Source organism: Lycorma delicatula, chromosome 4 (genome assembly GCF_047948215.1).
Source record: "Lycorma delicatula isolate Av1 chromosome 4, ASM4794821v1, whole genome shotgun sequence".
NCBI classification, from domain to species: Eukaryota; Metazoa; Arthropoda; class Insecta; order Hemiptera; family Fulgoridae; genus Lycorma; species Lycorma delicatula.
The window spans coordinates 12004170-12024006 of NC_134458.1; the positions used below are offsets into that span (position 1 = coordinate 12004170).

At 32.0% G+C, this 19837-nt stretch overlaps 1 protein-coding gene across 1 annotated transcript in view; it reads right to left on the reverse strand.

Moving 5' to 3' along the window:
• Nucleotides 1–19837, reverse strand: part of LOC142323112 (adenosylhomocysteinase-like 1) — a 209411-nt gene that overhangs the window by 87025 nt on the left and 102549 nt on the right. The window contains exons 3-4 of the mRNA XM_075362309.1: nt 8113–8259; nt 1542–1642 (exon numbers count right to left, since the gene is read on the reverse strand). Of these exons, the coding sequence (XP_075218424.1) occupies nt 1542–1642; nt 8113–8259 (248 nt within the window). The remainder of the gene's footprint in view (nt 1–1541; nt 1643–8112; nt 8260–19837) is intronic.

Here is a 19837-nt window from a genome sequence, read left to right on the forward strand (position 1 = left end):
AATACAACAACAAAAACATTACAAGATTTGGTTATGTAAAAAAATTAATTTTGAGTACACTAAGATGACGTTCCATCTTTACTCTTTCCAAAAAGCCCTTTTTAACCTCTATATGAAGTAAAATAAGAATGCTACAACTCATTGGAAAAGTGACAAAAATGGATGTTTTTACTTGTTGGCGAGTTAGAAAATAGTCTATTACGTAAGAAAAATTTTTTTTCGGTCACTATAACGTTATCAAGATTATCATACACCAAATATCATGAAAATCAAAAATAGTGATGCAATAAATTTTTTGAAAATTTGTTTAATTAAAATGGAATACTCGTTCAGAAAACCAACAAAGTATGTTAAATAAAACTGTTTAAAAAGTATGCAATCTTCCTCCTGTTCTCCTGATGGTACAGTTTTAATATTGTTTAAAATTTGGTATTATATTTAAGAACTGAGTTTTATCTGGCATTTAGATGGTATTAAAAATTTTTTTGGTAGTTTGTATTAATAAAAAAAAAACTATTTTGGCTCTCCAGAAGGTAGGATTTTTTTCTACTGAATTGTATGTTTTAACATTATTTTGGTAACTACATAATTTAAAATTTTCAGTTAACAACAACATGCAAACAGGTTATGAAGGGAAATAGTTTCCATTAAAAGTGATGGCAATTTTGGCTTTCTAGTAGAAAAGAGTACAGTCGCTTCATGTAAACACAAAACACATAGTACATACCTTGTACTTGTCAGTACAGCTGTTTTGATATGGAGCAATATAAAATGACTGTATTCTTCTCTTACATATGGTTAAGATTGCCAACAGTTCTAATGATTCTATGCATTAATATTCTGATTAAATGATCATTAAAATACTGCATTAAGGATTTTATTCTGTTCATAACATCCATCACTTAAATTGATAACTTTCATAAAATTATTTTGTGACACTTTATTTTTTACAACAATAACTACAGTTATAAAATAATTTAAAAATTAAATAATATTACAAAAATTTTTTAAATCTTGCTTTATACTTTTTAGCCATACTTTAATCAAATTATTATAATACATTGCATGAGTTTAATTAGTAGGTTAATTTGGATTTCAAAAGATAACATCACATATTGAAATTTCTAATATATTTATAAAATATCACACAATTTTTCAATCAAACATTTACTATACAAAGTAACAAAATAGTGAAGTTTAATTTCATGAATAGGCAATCTAAGGAAGTGTGTTAAATTATTATACCTGCACCCTTAATTTACCTCCATACGAGGGGTTGTTTGCAAAAGTAGTGGTGGAATATTGTATTACCCGACCTGAAATATTGTAGTACCCGACCTTAGTAACTGTGCAAAATGTCATCAATCAGCAATGTCAGGAAGTATGTTAAATTAAGGATGCAAGATTTGAGGACAAACATGAAAAAAAACATTGTGAGTTAAAATAAAGCAAGTAAAAAAAAAATTACTACTAAGATAAAAAATTACTATTACTAGTAAGATAAAAAATTATAAATAATTTTTTATCAATTAAACACTTACGGCGGTCTGAGCATTGATGTGGGTACATCCAACAATTTTAGCATTTTTTAAAGGCTTGTCGTCACCAGCTCTTTTTCTTAGAGCCATAATACCAGGCATCTCTGTATTAAAAACAAAAATAAATAAATAACTTGGTTTAAAAGAAAGTCATGAAGTAAAGTTATTAATAAAGTCATGAAGTAGAGTTAAATTAATTTAACTCATAGTTAAATTAATTTTTAAATTTATAATTGATTTACAGTTAAAATTAAATTCTTGCAAAAAATACAGGTGATTAAGAATTATAATTTTTTTAATAAAAATCTGTAATAAGGAAAACATATTTAAATTAAAGCCTGTTTGTTTTTATGTTATATTATTTAAGAATAAATTTAAGTAATAAGAAACATATCTTATGAATGATAAAATTTCCATATATATGTTACCAAATGTCTTCAATCAGTTTATTTCTGAAATCCTAAATTTAATTTAGAAAATACATTTATCAAAATTTGTCTTCCTAATTCTAAATTTAATTTAATATCTTCATTTCCATCTACTGTGGAATCTGTAACAGTAATTTTTATTTATGTTAGGAGCATGAAGTGATTTAATAAATATCAGATTGAGTACAGCAGAGTTCAATACAAGGTCCAACATTAATTTAATACATATCAATGAGGTACCACCAGTGGTTAAAAAAATCAAATAATACTTTGTTCAGATATAACACTGATACAATCCAGTACCAGTATGGGTACATAAGAAAAAAATATTTACAAAGATATACATGGGGAACAGGATTGGGAATGAACAACACAACTGGAATTTTCAAATATTTCTGTTAAGGAAAACGGAAACAAATAATAAGAAAAGATACAAAAGAAATGGAATTCAATGCATTTCACATAATGTGAGGACTCTAGGGATGAATGATAGGGTGGAAGAGTTGGAGTATGAGCTGGAGGGAATCAAGTGGGATATTTAGGGATTGGGAGAGAAGATGATAACTCTTAAATTGGGAAATGTTTTATACTGGAAAGGGATAGAAGAAACTAAGCAAGCAGGCGTGGAATTTTTAGAGTACACAGGAATGTGGCTAACAGTGTGACCAAATATGTTAGTTACAGAAACAATTCCCAACATTAAAATGGAACTAAATAAGAAGTACTCAGTGAAGATCTTGCAATCAAGAGGATGAAGAGGTAGAAGAATTCTATGAGAACATTTTTCTTGTATTCTAATGCAAGAGAAAATGAACTTGATGATAGTCATGGGTGATTTTAATACTCAACTAGGACTCCCCGGGAGGAATGACCAGGCTGAACTAATTGGAAAATTTGGACTAGGTAAAAGGAATACACGAGATGATACACTGATGAATTTTATAAATCAAAACAAACTATTTGCAATGAACAGTTTTTTAAGAAAGACAGCAAAAAATGGACGTTTTTAAGTTCAAATGGTAACACTAAGAATGAGATAGACTTCATTTTGTCAGAAAATAGAGAGATATTTATGGATGTTTTAATTCTGAGTCAGGCAGAAATAATATCAGGTCATAAAATGACCAAAGGTATAATTAGAATAAACAAGAAAATGGAAAGGGCAAAAATGTTAAAATAAAGGAAGGTAAACCTGGATGTGGAAACACTACAAAAGAACAATACATCACAAAAAAAAATAATCAAAAAGAAGCTTGAAGAAAGAGCTGGCGGTAATCCAGTTGAGCGAAATGTGGAAGAACAGCAAGAAGTGACTAGAAAAATGATTTTAGATGCAGCAGAAGTGATTGAAAGACCAAAGAAAGGATGGAGTGAGGATAGTCTGATAGTCTGTCACTGAAAACTAAAATTTAATCCAAAGAAGGAAAATACTTTTATAGAAGGGCAAAAGGAACTCTAATGAAATGGCTGAAGTGAATAACACAATTAGGAGAATGATAAAGGAGGACTTATAGGGAAAAGAGGACAATATGGTAAAAGAAATTATTGAAAGCAATATGAGGATGAAAATGTTAGGGAAGGGACTAAGTATTGGCTGCAAGAATATGAATGTTTTGTCTGATGAGGTGGGGAAAGAAATTCACAATAGAAAAAATATTGTAAGAGCAAAAGAATTTTATATGAAACTGTACAAATTCAACTTAAGCAATCTGGAGCCTGATCATGAGGCTAGCAGGTACACCCAAGAAAAGGAGAGAACAAAATATTGAAATGTTTGAAATACAAGAGGAATTGGAAGACATGAAACACAGCAAAACACGAAAAATGGAACAATACTATGATAATCTTGATATACAAAAAGGCAGACAGGAGAAAGATTGAGAACTACTGGTCAATGAGCTTACTATCCCATGTTTTCAAGTTATTTACAAAAATTATAACAAATAGGATGCAGAAGGAATTAGATCATGTTCAACTATGTGAGCAGGTAGGCTTCAGGAAAAGATTTAGCACAATAGACCACACTCATACTCTAAACATATTGATCTCAAAATGTAAAGTTTATAACATTCCACTGCATTTAGCATTTATAGACTGTGAGAAAGTCTTCGACTCGACTGAATTCTGGGCTGTTATGAAGGCACTAAGATTCTATGGGATTCAGGAAATATATACTAACATCATTAAAGAAATATATGACAATGCAACATCAAGTGTTTTAATGGCAGAAGTCAGTGACACTTTTAAAATTGAGAAGGAAGTCAGACAGAGGGATACAGTATTACCAAACGTATTTAAAACAGGATTAGAATATATTACAAGCAGGTTGGATTGGAGGGACAAAGGTATAAGGATGAGCGGTACAAGACTGGCTCACTTAAGACATCCACATGATATTGTGGTAACAGCACAGTAAGTAATAATTAATGGACATGATTGGACTTACAAAGGATATCAGAGAAAATAGGACTTTGAATGAATCTACAAAAAACTAACATAATGGAAAGTGATGAGGGGAGGATGATGAAAAAATAGATGTAACGATTATACCTACCAACATCAGATGATGTGTATTAGAATGGGAGGAAGTCAAGTGAAGAGTGAAACTGGGATGGGTAGCATTTGGAAAACTGAAAATAGAGAGGAAAATAGGATGAAACATTTTAATCAGTGTATTAACCCAGTACTGACGTATGGTTCAGAGGCTTGGCCATTAACAAAGGAGATAATAGATAAGATGCAGAGAACTCAGAGCTATGGAAAGGTCAATATTGAAGGTAAAACTAAACAATAAGAACCATGAGACAAGAATGGAACTGGGGAGATGGGCAAGGAAAATTCTCTAATGGTGACCATATGATGAGGGAACAGAGAGAGAGAGAGAGAGAGAGACAGATATCGGAGAGGAAATGACTGGATCAGTGAAGAAAGTGGTAGGGAGAGAGTAGATGAGGGTGGCACGAGGAATGAAAAAATAATGAAGAGGCTTACGTTGCTAATATACTGGCAATGTAAAAAGGGCTAAGAAGAGGAGGTGGAGGGAGGATATCTACCATTTGTGATTATAAATTAATAAGTATTGTTTATTAAAGAATGATATTTCTTATATACAATATTCAATATTGTTTTGGGAATTATCATTTCAACAAGATTTAGAGAGTTTTTAATACACAAAAGAGAGCTGTTAGATATTGGTAAGAATAAAGACATACAAAATCTATAAACAATTTTTTAAAGATCTAAAGTTGTTTATCTACAGTAGAATGGTTCCTTCATAATTTCTTGATAAAACAATAATCAATTTTGGCAGACAAATTTTAAAAGGAATTTAGATCCTTGGAATTATAAAACAAGAAAATGGAAAGCATGAGGAACAGCCATTGAACAACATGTAAGCCATCTTATGTGTTGTAAAAAGATTAGGGAAAAATTACCATATGATAATGGTACCTGTGGTGATGAAAAATATTTTTACTCCATTAAAAAATTTGTTTATACTACCAATGAAAAGTATTACAATCAAAAGTTATAAACTTTTGACTCATCTATATTCATTAATGAGTCATCAGGGATGATGTTAAGAAAATGAAATCATTTTTGCTCCAGTACTATAATTATCCTGAAAATACATATTTCAAAAGTTTAACATTTCTGTAAATAAAAATAATTGCTAAAGAATGTATGAAGATGAAATAGTAAATAAGGATCTTAAAATATTCTTAATACGTTACTAGAAATACCCTGAAACAAAATTTGATAATTCATAAAAGATTCAAACAATTTTCTGCAGATACAAACATACATCAAGAAGCATTGAATTTTTAACAGTCACTAAACTTTCAATGCATAATACTAACAGATTAAATCATGCAAAATCTGCTAAATTTGTAAGTTATAAACTTTTTTGGCATCACTGCTTTTTGCATATAGATTATAGACATAAATTATGTCTATAAAGATGCTATAAAAGGTTTTATGCAAGAACCATGTACTTGCTTGTGCATACACTGTAGTAGAATTGTAACAATTACAATTTTTATTACATTGACACAGTTTAAAAAGATAAGTGTCCTTGCAATTACCTCATTGTATTTGGTTTTTAATAAACTCTTAAACTTTCCCCTCAACAAACACAAAATTAAACACCATTATTTGTTTATTATGGAATGGACAGAAACAAACTCCTAAGCACTTGAGGATTCTTTTTTTACTTTTATAAAAAAGAAAAGAATAGTCACTTATTTCTAAAAAAATAACAAAATTCTCTATCAAACTAGACATAAATAATATATCTTCAAATAATTTCCACTAATGGCTGGCTACTAAATTATCATTGCTTTTTAGTTATTTTTTGTATCTTCCCTTTTAGGTAAATTTCATGAGAAAGCTACCTGTTGTAATGGGTACCATGATTTAACTTCTGGAAAATTTTGACATATCTTCTCATTTCACATTACCCAGACCCCAAAACCACCATCAGTTCAAAGTTTATATATATATATATATATATATATATATATATATATATATATATATATATATATATATTTCACTTTCTTGTGGACATGATAACTGCCATAATTTTGCACCAATCACTTTCAAATTGATGCATAAAATATACCAACCCAAAATCTCAGTCGAGTTTGTTAATGGACAAAATCGGATAACTAACCTTCGGGATAACTTTCTTATTAAGTAAAATATTGAATTCGTTTAATGTTCCTGCCATCCTTTAGATAAGGACCTAAAAGTTATGTAAGTAAAGTGTTTTGATATAACCAATCACTGGCCCAGGGGATGGAAAAAATCGGGTTTCGAAGACAAAAAAAAATCATATCTCCCTTAATAGGCGAATTGGTTTAAAGTGGTCCACTTTAAACCACTAAACCAATTATCGAATTGGTTTAAAGTGGTCATTAGTCCTCTAATCATTGCCTAAAACTTTCGTCTGAAACAATTTTTGATATGACCAACCCTTATGGCAAGGGATGACCAAAATGTTGCTGGAATTGTAAGAAGATGGGGCTTATTGTATGCTAAACAGGTGAAACTTTTTTCACATGCAACCATTGTCGTATTGAGTAAATTTGAAGTTTTTCCTAACTTTAAGGTGGAAATCTTTTTTATCCCCTACTTAGCACTGGTGAAATCTACCTCCGCCTTCTGGCGTGCCAAAAGGGAGTTTTTTCATTTAGTATATATTGTTGCCGAATTGCTCCGACGACACATGGCACCTTAGAACCTTTCGATAGTCCTGAAAAAGGCCATATGTGTGTTGATGAGGTAGCCCTGAGAAGGGCTATTGAGTCCGGATTCCGGTCTCCGGAGATGTCAGCTCGGCTTGACGCGTTGTAGTAGGAAATTGTGGCTCGTCCACTAAAATTGAACTGAGCTTCCCCTTAGCGTCCAGTTGTGTCCCTACTACAGTGCCTCAGAGCCCCGCAGTGTTGGGATGACGCTGATACACCCTTCCGCTGATGCACCCAGGTCTGGCATTCACCGAGAGTTCCCACGTTGGCCTACCAGAGGACTTCTTCCTTCTTCTTCGTCTTCTTCTGGTGGTGGTCTAAGACCGAATATTCTTACATTAATGTGCGACTGCTTATAAAGAAGCCAGCACATGGTGGGATGCCAGGCCGCTGTGGGATGTTGCATGGTCAGCTGGCTTGGAGGGAGGAGCACATGTGCAGGCGTGTAGGTGGACTGCAAGTTCCCCCAACATTTACCAACTGGCATTGCACTCACCAATAGTAAGCACAGTGTGGCAACGAAATGTACATGTATGTATACTACAATTACAAAACTGAGACTTATGTAATTTATTTTTTTTTGACACGAAGTGTATAGATATAATATCAGTAAAAATATTAAAGGGTTTTGGACAAGAAGGTAAATTACATCCCTTATAGCCTGATGGTTCAACAATACCTGGAGCACCTCAAAGAATAGCAAATTCTTTGATTTTCTAAAAGAAACTAGTTCTTTAAGATTACTGAAGAAGTCAAACAATAGTGCCAGTAGTTTTCTTGTGTGCTGTTAAAATCTATTAGTGATAACTAATCATAACAGCTGATATAAAACTAATTTAATAAAATAAAATAAAAAATTGTTTATTGTTGGTATTACTATAATTATAATGTTCAAACCTTGTTCAGCAATTTCAATTTCTCTTCTTCCAAATGCATGTTGATTAATATTTTTAACACAAAAATCAGAAAAGCCAGAAGTGTTCTTTTGGATTTTCTCACGTGGTGATACATCATTTTCATCAGAACTGCTACCAGTATATGATGCTAAAAACAGTAATAACTTTTTTAATTTTAATATAAAACATGCAAATGCAAATACAAAATCTATCTGAATAACTTATATTTTCATTATATCTAATAGAAGTGATAAAAACCCATGTCCAACAAGATACAAATAAAGGAAACAATGAGTAAAATTATCCAACTGCTTCATCAGATGTAAATTGACTACAAGCTTAACCTTCCTAAAATTCACTTCCCACAATTACAATCTTAAAAAATCTTAATAAAGTAATACTGATTTATTAGATTTTATTTATCTTATTAAGAAACTGTATCTGTCAGCTGTAACTAAGTGAATTTGTGTAAATGAAATAGGATCAAAACAGCAATCCATTATTTCCTAAAATGTAAATAGTCTTCAGATCAAATTTTTTTTAAAAAAAGAACAAACTTAATCATAAAAATACAATCAAGCTACAGTAATTCTTTAAAATATTTTCATAACATCACATTAATGAAAAAAATTATTACACATTTACATCTTTACTTGAATAAACTGAAGCATCAGTTACAGTAGCTTTTTCTGAGAGTGACGATGCTCCATACACATCCAACCCTTATTGTGATCAGATTGAAGTTGTCACTTAAAGGGTTGAATATCATCTGCATTATAATGACTCTGTTATTTTTTTTTTTTTTTTTTTTTTTTTAGGGCGAAAAACGGTTGAACGTTATCATCGCCCGGATTTTCATTTTATTTTTTTAAATAAATATATAAATAAAAGTAATTAAAGCTGTTAGATAAAATTAAAACTTAAAACTACTATCACAGGAATCAAAATCCGGAATGGGTGTAAAAGGCCCATTCTCGGATAACAAAAACACTAAAAAAAAACACTAACATGTAACTTAAAACTACGTTAAAAACTAACATATTAAAAATAAATAAAACTTAAAACTAAAAAAGGAGATAAAACTTAAAACTATTATGTTTAAAGTCTTACAACTAGATGGTGGGAAGTCACTTTACTTCTCACTTTCCCAAGTAAGCCTTGCATGAAATTTTGTTACTTTTTAAAATCTCATATTTGGCAGTGATTGGTGACTCATATCAGGTCATCTATAACCATTATAGTTATGGAACTTTACATAATTATAAAAATATGAGAAATATTACAGCAAAGATGAACTGAATCTTTTACTTTATCTATTTAAATATAAAATAAGCAAATATAGTCATTTCATCTAGGTAAGAAAAACAGAATGAAAACTCAGACTACATCTTACATTTATATCAACTTTTGAGTCACAGTATTTAAAGGCTACTCCAAGATTTGTAGTACGATTTTCACTAAATCTCATTACAAATCAAATATGAATTGCTATCCAAGTTATATCAGAGAAATAATTTATATTATAATATTGACTATAATACAATCAAAAATATTTCAGCCATATTAAACAAATTATAATAAGTTAAATAAAACTGAAACATTTAAGACAAGCTAAATTACCAGTCTTTCTCTGGTTATGAGTTCTTATGTATATCCACAGAGGAATCCTTATAATATATTTTATATAAAAATTGTTTTAATTTCTTCTTTATTCCCTGAAATATTTTACTTATTTATACACTTGCACCCGTATAATAACTGGAATAGGCGAAAGCCACACTCTAACTACATATATTACTGGAATTATTACATACTATTACTGAAATTATATAAAAGGGAAACTTGTTCATTTTGTAAGTGTGCTAGTAGTGGGCAATTGTGTACACGACACTTACCAGTAAAATAAATGAATATGAGTTGGCTGTGTCTAACACATGTTTTCAGAAATGCATGTCCGAATATACTCTTCTACTTGTTTCCTCTTCAATGTTCACACTGTTATCCAGCTAGGCCACTTTACAGGCTCAGCCATTAATACCCAGTGAGTAGATCCTAAAAAAACTGTTCATGCAAAATGAGCTGAGAAGCTTCCATTTGAAATTTCAAAAACTTTTCGTGAATTAAAAAAAATTCAATTAGCTAAAATTTGATCACTCAGTATCCTCAGCTAGTATATAAAAAAAAGTTTTTTTTTTCAAAAAGGAAAGGAAAATCTATTCCTCTTTTGAAATGAAATAAGGAAATTCAAAGGAAGCTTATTCCAAATTATGTTTTAGTTGAAATCTATGTTAGATGCATGGGTCTTGAGTGTGTAAACTAAAAAATACACCTTTACCAAAAGAAAACCATGTAAATTTATTCGTTATTTATTTTTTGTAAACTACATCCTTAAAAAATTTATTTTTCATCATAAAGGAGGGTTTGGTCAATTGTTAGATATTTCGGTACTTTTTCAGAAAATGCCCGCCACCAGAAATAAGATATTTATTTTTTTTAATCGATATAAAATAACATATACTAAAATTATTAGGTAAAATTAAGCAGGAGAAATGACGGTGAAATGATAAAGTTCAAGGTCGATGAGGCCAGTTTCTTATTGGTTGACGAGATTTGTTTATCTTTGTCTGTTAATAATGCTGTTTGCAATAAAATTATAAATTTTTAATAAATAAAATTATAAATGTAATCTTTTTTCCTGTTAGCCTCCGGGAATCACCGTCAGGTATTACTTTAGAGGATGATATGTACGAGTGTAAGTGAAGTGTAGTCTTGTACAGTCTCCGTCGACCATTTCTGAGACGTGTGGTTAATTGAAACCCAACCACCAAAGAACACCTGTATCCACGATCTAGTACTCAAATCCGTACAAATGCAACTGCCTTTACTAGGATTTGAACGTTGGAACTCTCGACTTCGAAATCAGCTGATTTGCGAAGACGCGCTCACCACTAGACAAACTCGGATGCAATCTAATCAAACTTAACCTACGCTCGCTAATCTTGACTAGCGAGCGTAGGTTAAGTTTGGTTAGATTATATTTATTATCATATTTCAATATAGCGTTTCAGTGGCACCAACTAACGACTAACCAACTACAGAAGCTATTGGGGGGTTTTTTTATTACAAATGAGTCCAGTACCAGACCTTAGTTTAGGTATGTATAAAACTAACGTTGTGTATTTAGACGTGCAAAAAACATAAAGTTTCTGTTTGATATATAACATATATTTTTCTATTTTTGGCAGATGCAGCAGTTATGGAGCCACAAACGTTTTCATCACCTGTACGAATTGTTGAGAGTAGAGAAAAGGCAGTTGAGTTTTTGCAAGCAAAGTAAATTTTACATGAAACAAGAGTTTGCAAAATAAAACATAATATGAAATTACAATTTCCTGCAAAGAGAATTCGATGGGTGTGTAATAAACGAAGCTGCCGTCAGGAAATTCGTTTATTAAAAGATGCATGGCTAGAAGATACTCATTTATCTTTGGAAAAAGTAATGCTATTTATTTATAGTTGGGTTAACACAACTACGAAATTCTATCTGAAAGAACTGCAAATGGAAACCGAAAGTATAACTAAGTGGAAGAATTAATTGCTGAAGTTTGTGCTAATAATTTGTTTAAAAACCCACAGAAAATAACAGGAGAGGGCATGAGAGTCAAAATAGATGAATCCAGTTTTTCCAAGCGAATGTATAATTGAGGAAGCGTTCTGCCGGATCAATGGATTTTCGGAGGTATATACAGAGACAAGAGACTGTTTTATGTATGCTGTACCGGATCGGAAAAAAATATACTTTGCTTGATGTCATTAAGACTTGCATTGTAGAAGGTTCTTTAATTATATCTTGTTTGGAGTAAATCAATCGGAGAATTTCGTAGATCCTGAGACCGGAGCAAAGACACAAAATATTAAACATTTATGAATGTGTTCCAAACGATGTAACAAAAAAGAAAAGGGCACCTCGAGAGAACTATGGATTCTTATATTTGTGAATTCTTATGATGCCATAGACATAGGGATGACGAAAATTTATTTGAATTAATGCTGCAACATATCAGTGAATTTTAAAAACAAATCATTCAATTGTTATTTTATTTTGTAAATTCTATATTGCAATCACACACACACACACACACACACACACACACACACACACACACACACACACACACACACACACACACCAAAAAGTGTTTAATATTACACTTACATTAAACAGCTACACTTACATTATATTATTAATAACAAATATTGTATTAAAAAGTATCTTTTATGTATTTATCACTTTACCATCATTTCTCCTGCTTAATTTTACCTAGTAAATTATGTTATAATCTTATAACAAATTACAGTTTAAAGTACTTCATATTATCAGCAGCCGATTTAGAAATCAGTGAGTTCTTACTACAGTCCATTCAAAAAACTTATCTATATAAGTGTATGAGAACTGTGTGATAATACACACACACGCGCGCGCACACCCCGATACAACACAGAGAGAGATCAGCAGAATATCCAAAGGACATTCCTAATTACCCAAAATTAATTTTTTTGTTTTAAACAAATACGTTCAGGAAAGGCAATTCCAGTTTTCTCCAAGAAACCTGAAGATTGGAAGATTAAAAGTCATTCATCTAACATATAGACAGCAGTTACATGTAAGAGCAAAATAAATTCACTAAAAAGTAAACAGCTACCTCAGATTGCATATAAAAAGTAAACTTTTGAAAAAATATTTTTTTGGGACCTACACAGACACACAAATACACAGACACAAAATATTTCTGCAATGATGCAGTGGAGAAAATATTCTTTTTAAATAAATTTAGTTTTTAATTAAATATATTTATAATAAATTTAGTTATAGAATGCTGCCTGAACATTAAGAATAATATAAATAATCATAAACACTAACAGAAAAAATTGCAAGTGTATCCAGAATAATTAAAAATATCTTCAAAATAAATATCATAGAATTCTGAATAAGTTCATTTATATGTTAATAAGTAAGATACTAAAAATATTTAACTTTGCAAAAATGAAGCGCCCATTAAAAATGTCATTTATAATGATGACAAAACAGCAATTGTTAAATTAAATGGTTTAACTTGTCATGACAAATTAGTAAAATCTCATGACACGCTAAATAAAAACCTACAACATTAAGTAGGATATGTACCACAACAAAAAATTAAACATTACGTACATGAGAACATAAAAAAGTTTTCTATTTGAAGAAACAAAGTACTAGTAAAGCTTACAAGTGTTGTCTGTCCCCAATTTTTTAAACATATTAATAACTATCCTCTAATACATTACACACACATGAATGTATATTTATATACATGACTTCTTATCGGTTAAACAAGCACTCTCAAACAAAGAGGAAATATAATATTACAACACACTAATGTAAATATAAAACTATTGATAAACCAGATGTAATCACTACTACTGATGCCATAAAAAGAAACCGCTAGAAATTACAAAATGAATTAAAAAAAACACCTGTCATAACTTGGTTAAACAAAAAATCTAATGCTTGCCGGTTTTTAATGTTGGCCATTCTAACGATTAAAATTATATGTATATATTGTTTCATAAAAACCGATTCATAAACATAGAATAATGAATGGTATATGTTGCATATGCTGGAAGATTAATAACTGCAGTGGCCCACAGCCTGCTTTATCTGAAAGCTCTCCTCGGTCAACAGAATTAATTCAACATCTGATAGAATGGAAAAATGAAATAATCCTTATACAAAGAAAACTGAAATTAATATAAAACCTTCAACACCCAAAAAGAAGAAATAACATAACTTGAAATATAACCTACTCGGGACAATACAGATGACAATGAAATCATCTGTTTTATTAATACAGTTATACAAGATTTCAATCAGCTTTAGTCTGTATAGTTTTGACAGATCCTAGATTACAGGAAGAACTATCAAATCAATAACATACGACTACATTGTGAGATAAGGCTGACAAAAATAACTATGCAATTAGCCACATATATTATTATCGGGGGTCTCCCAGGTTCCCGCCTCTCAATCGGCGCCTAAAGCAAGCGCCGATCAACGCCCGCGGCTTCGATGGTCTCCGATTCGAAGGCCAGGAGCTACACGGGCGATGACATACTTATCGAACACGAAGCTGTTCGTAAAATGGAAAAGAAGAGGAAAAAAGGATGGCTGAAAGGCTAACCAAGACATTAAATAATTTAAAAAATTAGCAAGACGATAATTCAATGGAACAACAATGGATGTTTGCCAAACATCAAAGAGCTAAAACGCTTAGTACATGATGTAGATCCTATCTGTACATGCCTGCAACAAACACATTTCTGCCAAAATGAAAATTTCCAATTAAGAAGATACAATACATTTCAGCGACATCAACCAGCAAATATAAGAGTTAGAAGTGAAGTAGCTATATTAACATTACTAGAGCTACCACCGAAGCGGTTGAAATTAACATAAATCTGTAAGCGGTCGCAGTCAGAATGAAGCTTCCGTTGCAGAACACTATCTGCAGAATATACTTGCCGAATTTTGATTGGAAGGAGGACGACATAGCATGAATAATTGCTCAGCTTCCCCATCTCAACTACTGGTGGGTGACTTCAATGCACATAATTCTCTTTGGGAGTCGGATCGAGTAGATCCTCGTGGAAGAGAATTGGAAAAGTTCCTACTGAATTCTGATTTCATTATCTTAAATGATGGTTCAGGAACTTTTTTCAATCCAGAGATGGATCGATGTCTGGATTTAGATCTTGCACTTAAGTGGATCGATAGCACCAAGGTACAGTTTCCATGTTTTAGAGGATCTGCATGGAAGCGGTCGTTTTCCGATGAAAATTGTAACTGAAGTTACAAGAAAGATATATCCCATCTTCAAAAGATGGATGTTTGATAAGGCAGATTGGACGAGCTTCACAGCTACGACGAAACTTCCTGAAATAACTGGAGTTACCGAGGCCGATGTCGACACTGTAACTAATGCCTTACTTGACTCGGCATTAATATTATTCCCAAAACATCTAGGAAACTGAATAAACAACCCGTTCCGTGGTGGAACGATGAAATAAGTGAAGCTATTAAAAAAAAAAAAATAAAAAAAACGTATAACGCTTTTAAGATACGTCCAACATTAGAAAACCTAATTGCCTTTAAAAAAACAAGGCGTATGCAAAATGACTTATGGCAGATGCTAAAAAGTGATCCTGGCAGCAATACTTATCTTCCATTAACGGAAATACCACTGCGTCAGACGTCTGGAAGAAAGTGAGGGCTATTTCTGGGCGTATAAACTTTACTCACATTAATTGCCTTTGATATGAAGATGAAGTTAGAGATACTCAAAACGAAATTGCAGAGTTACAAGCCAATCGTTTCGAAGAAGCAAGCGATGAAAACGGCTAACTACGATGAATATTTCAGAACAAAAAAAAAACAGAATTTGAGGATCTGCTAAATTTCAAAACTGAAATGAATTATTCATATAATGTACCATTCAAATAAAAGAATTTGTGAAAGCATTGGAGAAAGCCGACAACAAAGCTGCTGGTCCGGATGAAATTCAGGCAGCTGAATACCACTGCAAAACGTAGATTGTTAGAACTATATAATCAGATATGGCGGGATGGCATGTACCCGCAGCAGTGGAAAAAAGCACATATAGTTTCAGTGCCAAAGAAAGTTAAAAATCTAACAGACCCCAGTAGTTACCGTCCTACTTCTTTGACGTGCGTTATGGGAAAAATATCTGAAAAAAATGATAACTAATCGACTCATTTGAATTTTAGAAAAAGAAAATTTCTTAGCCTCGCATTAAACAGGCTTTCGGCAATACCACTTAACTATTGATCAAATGATTAAATTAGAGAACATCATATATAACAGCTTCATCACAAGACAACATTGTGTCGGAGTCTTCTTTGGTCCGCAGGAGGCATTCGATATGACCTGGCGACATGGAATCATGCTTGACATATATGAATGGGGCATTCGCCCATTCAGTTTTACTCAGCAACTGTATGAACGACCGTTTTTTCCAAGTACGCGTCTACAACGGATATTCATCAGAAAAAAGATTGGAAAATGGCATACCATAAGGCTCGTCGTCGAGTGGTACCTTGTTCACGATTGCTATCAATAAACTAATATTTGTCATTCTAGCAGAAATCAGCAAAAGTGTTTATGTGAAGATGGCAACTGTGTGTGTCAGCAACACTACAGATGTAGTGAATTATAAATTGCAACGAGCGATAAACGCTCTCAATGAAGTTGCGAGGAATAACGGTTTCAAATTTTCGCGAGAGAAAACGTGCTGTGTACACTTCTGTACGAAGAGAATTCCTCACCGAAATCCTGTTTTAACCATTTACGACCATCCAATAGAATATAAGAATAATGTGCAATTTTTAGGTATGTTACTAGATAAATCCCTTTCAAGGGAACTTCATATACAGAACTTAAGTGATAAATGCAAAAAAGCCCTACACATTATTAAATGTTTATTCAACATCAATTGGAGCTCAGAGAAAGAAATACTACTGAGACTGTATAAAGCACTGGTTCAATGGAAGCTTGACTACGGATGTATTGTATATTCATCTGCTAGAAAGTCGCATTTACGAAAGTTAAACGTAATACATAACAGCGGAATAAGATGTGCCACAGGCGCATTCCGTACAAGTCCGATGACTAGTCTAATGTCCGAAGCCGGAATAATGCCTCTACATTACAGAAGAGAAATCCTATTGCTAAGGTATGGAGCAAATATATGGGCCTTTCCTACCCAAATAAATTATAAAACTTAACAATCATCCTTTGGCTGCATTATATGAACATCTTGCTACCTATTTCAGACCAGCCGGAATAAGGTATCACGAACTAACAAGAAAATATGAAATTGCGTTACCAGAGACTTTAACAATTACTACAAGAAAAATACAGTAATGACCCTTACAAGCGGTAAACATAAGATTGGATCTCTGTCGTGAAAAAATAAAAGAGATGCCAGCAGTAATCATCCAACAGGAATTTTTATCAACCGTCAGTAATTACGAAGAATACATTAAAATTTATACTAACAGTTCTAAAACTGAACATGGTGTTGGATGCTCCTTATATGTAAATGGAGAAGCCTATTTTTGGAAACTACCAGATATGGCAAGTGTTTATACGGCAGAAATTATTGCCATGCAGCAAGCTCTTCGCTATTCGGAACACTACTGCGAAGAGAGAGTGCTAATATGTTCCGACTCTCTAAGTACACTTACTGCAATTCGGAATAAAAACATTAAGGAAGTCCTTACTGCAAACACCCTGTCTATTTTGAACGTTTTAATCAACGAGTATAGTGATGTGTATTTGTATGGACTCCAGGGCATGCTGGTATTGCAGAAAATGAAAGTGCAGACAAAGCTACCAGAAAGACGACCGTCTGTGATAACTTAGATAGAATTCCTGTACGAGTGGCAGATGTTAAAAATTGTCTAGTACAATAAGAAACAGGTGGAGTACTGATTGGAGAAAATTAAATACAAAACTAAACTCAGTTAAAACTTCTCCGTATAAATGGAAGAGCGACGTTAAGCTGACTCACCGAGAACAAGGTGCTGTGACGAGACTTAGAATCGGTCACACACGAATAACAAATTCATATTTGTTAACCGACAAAAAAAGACCAATGTGCGGTGGTTGTAATAAAGCACTTACAGTCAAGCATCTAATGGGAAAGTGTAAAATAAATGAGGACCTCAAAAGAGGTCTAGGAAATAGTATTGATACTGATTTGGAAAATGGAAATGAAGAAAAAATAGTTGCGTATCTACATTCCAGTGGTCTATTAACAAGTCTTTAAACAAATTCAAGCTCTGTTAAGGAATCTCTAAGCGAGTAGTTATTTCTATATATAAAAGGGAGTCTTGAATCGTGGCACGTATAGGGCCGGGAGGTAGCCCTCTTGTCTAGGATGCCCAGGCTGCCTGCACGCACGATTGAGCGAGTCGGGGGGTATCCGATGATGGCATGGGGGACACTCGTGGGTGGACGGAGGTCGCGGGGCAAAACCTATTCGCAAGGCATACCTGGAGCCAGGTAGGTCATGATCGGGAAGGGAAGGGCAGCCTCCCCGCCAAGCGGTTCTTTGACCGTTCTGAACAGGTGGTCGAATTGATCCTATGACGCAAGGGGGACCCAGGTGGGTTAAGTCTTACGTGACAATTTATAGAGGGGAAGTCAACTGCCACGGCATCTTCGGACGGTTGATGTGCTGCTTAACGGCGGTTTCAGTTGCCCCGGGAGTGCTTAAAAAAGGAAGGGAAGGAAAATAATTCTTTGGATATGGATTCTAAAGATATATAATGTTGGTATTGTAAAGACAATCTTTTTTTATCTTTGTGTTGTGTTTTATTTATTGTTTCTTTTTAATATCACAGCCATTTACACCCTGTAAGTGTTCTCAAAGTTTGTGCTTAAATGTTCTGTTGATAATTTTTATGTTTTTAAATAAAATGTCTGGGCCCTTTACACCCTTACATATGACTAACCAGATGGTGATTCAAATCCTTTTTAAAGAATGTGACGAGGGCTAATGACCGTAGAAGTCGATGCCCATACATCTCCCCTCCCCCCGAAAAAAAATGCATATGTGCATATATGGGGGTATATACAATATAATATTCTTTCAGCCTCCGCAAAGCACAGAATTAGAGAAACACTCTTACCTTTAATTTTTTATTTCATCTAAACGCTTTCTGGCCTAAGCCTATCTTCAGTGATATATTTTATAAATTCTTAAACTGTTTACAATTTACACAATAACTATATTAGCTTTTTACATTTTGTAAAAATTGTTTGTTTAAAATAAAAATACATTTTTAAAAATTAAAAAAATTTTAAAAACATGTAAAATAAATTTAGAACAAATATTTGTTCAGTTAAGAATGAAAAAGTATACAATAACTATTAATTTATCATATCTTATCTTGGTATACCACCTTAAATAATTTTAATAAGAATGTCACCATCAAATTCTATTTGCAGATTTATAAGGCTGAATTCACGTTTATTTCTATATATATAGAATTTATCTAAAATTTCCCATTTTTTATTACTATTTTCATCTTCAATATTTACTTTCTCGACTATTACCAAAATATGTTCTAAACTAGTTATATTATGATTATTATTTATCAAATGGTTAGCAACATTTGAGAATCCCATCTTTCTATTTTTAAATGATCTAAAATTTTCATTAAATCTATTTTTAATTGATCTATTCGTTTTACCAATATATATATTTTCGCAATTGTCGCATTTAATTTATAAATACCGGAAGAATCGTATTTATTTTTTACTTTTTCATTATTATAACATTTTAAACGTTTTATTATATGATTTCATGTTTATATTTTTTATCATTATATGCATCAATAACATTTTCTATAATTTTATTTGTATAAGAGAATTTTATATAAAATTTTCACTATTTTTATCTTCATATAAATAACGTACATAAAATTTTATTGCGGGTCATTTTAAGAACCAATTATAAATAATGAACATGTAAGTAATTTTAAATAAATTAATTATCAAAAAACTTTAAAATTTACATATGAAACGGAACAGAAAAATAAATTGTTTATATTTAAATATTAAAATAAATTTAAAAAAATCAAACAATAACTGGAGTATATAAAAA